The 6,000-nt window shown below is 37.0% G+C and overlaps 1 protein-coding gene across 1 annotated transcript in view; it reads left to right on the top strand.

The window, feature by feature from the left end:
- Positions 1-6,000, top strand: part of LOC114655441 (alpha-1A adrenergic receptor-like) — a 178,663-nt gene that overhangs the window by 108,326 nt on the left and 64,337 nt on the right. Inside the window, exon 2 of the mRNA XM_028806434.2 lies at positions 2,114-3,715. Within this exon, the coding sequence (XP_028662267.1) occupies positions 2,824-3,715 (892 nt within the window). The 5' untranslated portion in view covers positions 2,114-2,823. The remainder of the gene's footprint in view (positions 1-2,113; positions 3,716-6,000) is intronic.

Genomic DNA, 6,000 nt, shown 5'->3' on the forward strand with positions numbered 1-6,000 from the left:
TCTCCATAATTCATAAATGGAAGAAATTTGGAACAACCACAACTCATTCTACAGCTGTCCCACCCATCCAAACTGAGCCTTTGGGGTAGGAGGGCCTTGGTCAGAGAGGTCACCAAGAACCTGATGGTCAATCTGGCTCTGTTCCAGAGAACCTGTGTGAACATGGGAGAAATGTTTAGAAGGATAACCATCACTGTAACTCTCCACCAATCTGGGCTTTATGACAGAGTGGCCAAATAGTAGTAAGAGACACATGGAAGTTAACTTAGAGTTTGTAAAAAAGCACCTAAAGGAGTGACACTCCAGCCACCATAAAAAAGCCTCACACTGGTGTGATGCTGAGGTGTAACCAGCTGCACTCAGGTCCTGATCCAGGTAGTTCATCGTGTGGTAGGTGCAGCAATGTCTTATCAGCGCATGATCCCAAACTTATCAATTTCTGATTGCTGGAAGTAAGACCCTATGCTAATAGCCAAAAATGTTTACAGGGACATTTCTTCAACATATTATCACTTCATCTACAGGGGCAAAACAGCCAGCATGCAAATCTACACCATAATATTTTGTATATGTACAAAAAAATCTACCTTAAAATTTGACTTTGATCTTTGAAACAAATGAGGAGTTTGAACATATTATCATGGCTATTGAGATTTGAAGTCCTTCCCAAAGTCCCACCACAGTGTTATTGGCCCGGTATTAATTCTGGTCAATATTCTGTCTGTTCCTTTCACATTTATAGTTTGACTCTGCTGCCCTTACAATACAGTGGTGCACAAACCATTTTTGGGAGTAACTGCTCACCCACATGAGCAGACTGGAGAGTAATAAGCAAAGTACATGTCTCCAGCTAATGGAATATTTCTTTAGCCCCAGTAGAGAAGCAAGTGACATTTTCACACTGGAGACCCAAATTTATGTCATGGTGGTGTATTATAACTAGGAGTGCTGTGTGTACAGTATGTATGTATGTATGTATATATATATCCATCCATTATCTGACCTGCTGTATCCTAACTACAGGGTCACGGGGGTCTGCTGGAGCCATTCCCAGCCAACACAGGGCGCAAGGCAGGAAACAAACCCTGGGCAGGGCACACACACACACGGGACAATTTAGAATCGCCACTGCACCTAACCTGCATGTGTTTGGACCATGGGAGGAAACCGGTGAACCTGGAGGAAACCCACGCAGACACGGGGAGAACATGCAAACTCCACACAGAGAGGACCCGGGAAGTGAACCTGGGTCTCCTAACTGCGAGGCAGCAGCGCTACCCACTGTGTCACCGTGCCGCCCATATATATACATATACAGTATATATATGTGCATGTGTGTGTCTGTGAAAAGATGTAGTATATTTTGTTTATTCCCTCAGCGTTTTTGTCTTTAGCATGGAGCTAAGAAAATGTGGTTGGTGATCTTTACCGTGTATTAACAGTGGACACAAAACCTGTCAAATCTATAAAGGAAACATACTCCATGATTAAATAAGCATAAATGACTCTCAGACAAATGTGGCCTCTGTGTATAGGAGGTACACATTATTGTACCTAGTGTACAATTATTGTGAGATTGTTCAACCAACTAAAGTGATGCGACTGTGTTGGGTCTTCAGTTCCAGGCTGACCTAAGTTTTCAGTGCCACCCAGACTTTTCATATTTTCAAGAATTCTAAGTAGTGACCAACAAGATAAATTCACAGATACACTTGGATTTTTCAATGGGATTACAGTCCTTGAGTGACCATGGAGCTGTGCTTCTCAACATTATGATGAGAATGGCTCCTTGAAAACTACCATGGATATGTCCAGGACCAGTCCAATGTTATCTGATGAATCTAGGATAGTCCAGAATAAGTATTATGGTATATTCCTTCACTTAATGGGCAGAAGCACTAAAAATATTGACAATAAAAAGTATATTTTTTAACATTTTAATTGAATTGTTTTTATCTGATGAGATTTTATGTAAGGCAAAGTTAGATATCTCAAGTGATGTGTTATGATTTTTATTACACAAATGTTGCTGACAAACATTTGACTTCCTTTTTATTATGTTGGGTTTGCATGAACAAAATTACAATTAACATATTATTTTCTTCTCTTTCAGATGCTTGTGAATTTCAATCTTCTTACATGCTTCAAAAGATGAGCTTGGCAAATGTATTTGGAAAACCATCCAGCACCAGTTCATTTTGCACTTTCTGAAGTCCAAATCCAGAGCAACAATAGTTTTATGACTGAAAAGAATCTATAACCTACTTTATAAAATGTTCAGTTGCCTCTTTCATCCTGTGTCTGGTGTTTGCAGAGATCATGTCCAGATGTAGATGGTTTCTACACATACGTGATATCTGGGTAATCACACACCATACAATTTTTGTTTTTTGACAGAGGATGTTCCTGGGTAGCCAAGTATTCTAACAGATAACCAAGGGTAGAAGCTCTGCTTTCCTAAGAACAATATTTTGTTCCTTAATTTCCCTGAGTGTTGAATAGAAATGCTGGGTCAGTACTTTATGTCATCATCTTTGTATATTATCCTGCTAAATTATTTTCAGAAATCAATGTTACTCAGAACTCCTGTTTTATTTACTTTTTGTTTAGTAAGTACCAGCAATCCATTAAATGAAAACTCCCTAAAATGAAGAAAAGCTCATTACTCACTCATTTGAACTTGTCCCCTTGTCTTTGAATCTTTTTGTTACATCAACCTAGTTTAGGTCAAGGTTAAGGAGGCTCTTCTGCCACTGTGAAAGTGTCATAGTGTACCTTACTATGTAATAAAGTTTTAGTCTTCACAACTTGATCTTCAAAGTGATGGTACTAGTTGTAGAGAACGTGACTCCTGGACTTCTTCCAAACTGTTCCAACTGCACACGGACAGCAGCTCAAGGAGTAGACATCACTAAAGCTGTGGTTGTTGGGCTCATTCTAGGTATCGTTATTGTTTTTGGCATTCTTGGGAACATACTTGTTATTGTCTCTGTGGCTTCCCACCGCCACTTACAGACTGTCACCCACTACTTCATTGTCAATTTGGCTGTGGCAGACCTCCTGCTCACTACTACAGTGCTGCCCTTCTCGGCTACTTTTGAGATCCTGGGCTACTGGGTGTTTGGCAGGATCTTTTGCAATATATGGGCCGCAGTGGATGTTCTTTGCTGCACAGCTTCTATCATGAGCCTGTGCATGATCTCTGTAGACAGATATGTAGGAGTCAGTTACCCTCTGCGTTACCCATCTATTATGACAGAGAAGCGAGGTCTATTGATGCTTGTTGGACTCTGGGCTTTGTCTATCACCATTTCAATTGGACCATTATTTGGCTGGAAGGAGCCAGCCCCTGATGATGAGACAATCTGCAAAATCACAGAAGAACCAGGGTATGCCATCTTTTCTGCTTTTGGATCCTTCTATGTGCCAATGACCATTATCCTTATTATGTACTGCCGGGTGTATGTGGTAGCCAAAAGAGCTACCCGAGACCTGAAACTGGGAATGAAGATAGAGAAATCCAATTCAGAAGCGGTGACACTAAGGATACATCGCAAGAATGTTGTTCCATCGGATGAAACTCTCAGGAGTCGCACTCCCTTTTCTATCCAACTGCACAAATTCTCAAGGGAGAAGAAGGCAGCAAAAACTCTTGGAATTGTAGTTGGATGCTTCATCCTGTGCTGGCTCCCATTCTTCTTGGTACTGCCAATTGGTAAGTAACTAGTACAGATTTCCAAAATATTGCACAATGTATCTCTGTTGGTTTGAAATTATAGTAGCTTCTGTTTTGACCTAGACTGTTCTCAAGATATATTTAATAATTTCAAACAGGGTATTTGTTTCTTCCATAGTTCATAGGCAGAATGTTTAGTAAGAACTACAGTGGGTGTATTTGTCCTAAAGAAGTGCATAAAGTGCTGGGAATAGCACTGCCTTGTACTGGTTAATAACACTGGATTACGATGAAATGCTTTATTAAAATGACAGAATAAACAGTAGTTTTGATGAAAAATATAGAAGATAATGAGGAGAGACCTGAACTTGTTTTTGGTTCTGTTTATGATGACAGTTGTAATTTAAAGAAAAATCAATTTAATTATTTAATGAGTCTCAAGTTCAACATATTTCACAACAATAGATACTGACAACTGGTCAACATTCACTACCAAGATTACATTATTTCTCATCAGCCTGCCATGGAGAAACTGATTTGACAGAGAAAGTTATTGAATCCCGTGGCTCAATTGTCTTTGTAAAGGGCTATTGTAATTTAATAATAATTGGAAAGCAAATGAGGTTCCCATTAACTTAGCCAAGACATTGCAGAGCATTTCAATTTCTTCAGTCCTCGTGAGGCAGTGGGAACAAATTTGGATAACTGAGTGATCATTTTCAATGATTTCAATCAAATAAGCTGTTAGCTGAACAAGAAAACAGCAACAGCTGGTACAGTGTTTTAACAAAAAATTGAATAACCTGCTGTTGCATTTAATACATAATTGTTCTCTAGGGGTTAAGACCAAGTTAATCTCTATTAATAGCTTACACAAAAGGAAAATTTGCTGAGCACAAAGAAATTGAAAAGAAAGTATAATCATGAGTTCAGGAGCACTAGTTAGAGATGCCCTCTGAAGATTAGGGAATGTCAGGAGATTTGTGAGACAGCATTCCAGTTTGACTTTTATCTCTGACAAAGGTGTAATTAGACTAATGTAGCTGCCAAGTGAGAAGCTCTATGTAAATACTGATTGGTGCCTACTGGCAAACTGGGACCCTCTGGGGTACTGAGACATCAGAGTAATATATGATGAAATAAAGAAACACTGTAATTATTAAATAAAAAATAAGTTTATTGAGTGCTTAATTTTGCTTGTTACAAAATATACCTTTCATAGCAAAATCTTTTATATGAATGATAAGTATTAAGTAAAATGCATATAAATGTGTTTTTTTGGGGGGGTGCTTTTTATTTTTATGATTTTGGAACATTTTTAGATTGTATGTGATAATTTAAAACATTAAAATTTGTTCTTTTTTTAATTATTCTTCAACAGAGCAGAGTTATTCTTTAATTATTCTTTAACAGAGCAGATGCCTCTAAGCATGTGCCAACTGTGTTGGCTGGATAATATTGACAGTTGGCAGCTCTTACAAACATCACTAATTGAAGCTTTTGTATATTTCCCATTCACATTGCCTTACGTTAAACACACTGGTGCAAGAGAGAGTAGTTATATAGAGAACTAGCAAAATACCCGCGCTTCGCAGCGGAGAAGTAGTGTGTTAAAGAGGTTATGAAAAAAAAGGAAAAATTTTAAAAATAACGTAACATGATTGTCAATGTAATTGTGTTGTCATTGTTATAAGTGTTGCTGTCTTTTATATATATATATATATATATATATATATATATATATTATATATATAATATACACACACACATAAACATTTATATACATATACATATATATATATACACATATCTACATATACACATATCTACATATATATACACACATACATAAACACACACATAAGACTTATTGACTGAAACGGGCTTTCACGAAAAAAGTTAGGGCTTTGCTACAGGATACACCCTCCACAAGTTAAGCAAGTAAAAATAAAATATATATTTCTGTTTTATTTAAACCTTTTAAGTTCATATGCATAGCCCCATTTGGCTGTTTAATTTTTTTTTTCTTTCTTCAGTAATATTTAATCTCCTTAAAGAAAAAGAACATATCCATTTTACTTTTTTTATATCTCTTTAGTAATATTTTACTGTAAAAGGATAACCAGTATTTAAACCTTTTATGTTACTTTATACATTTATTTTACACAATGTTGAAAAATTAATAAGAAAGCTACATATTTTGGCAGCTGCTGCTTTCATTTTCAATGAAATGAAAAAAGCTCTCCAAGAGAAAACGTCAATAAAGAAGAAACAGTTTGCACTATCTAAAAATCAGAAACCCTCATTTAGAAAAGTTTGCTGCA

Source organism: Erpetoichthys calabaricus, chromosome 1 (assembly GCF_900747795.2).
Source record: "Erpetoichthys calabaricus chromosome 1, fErpCal1.3, whole genome shotgun sequence".
NCBI lineage: Eukaryota > Metazoa > Chordata > Cladistia > Polypteriformes > Polypteridae > Erpetoichthys > Erpetoichthys calabaricus.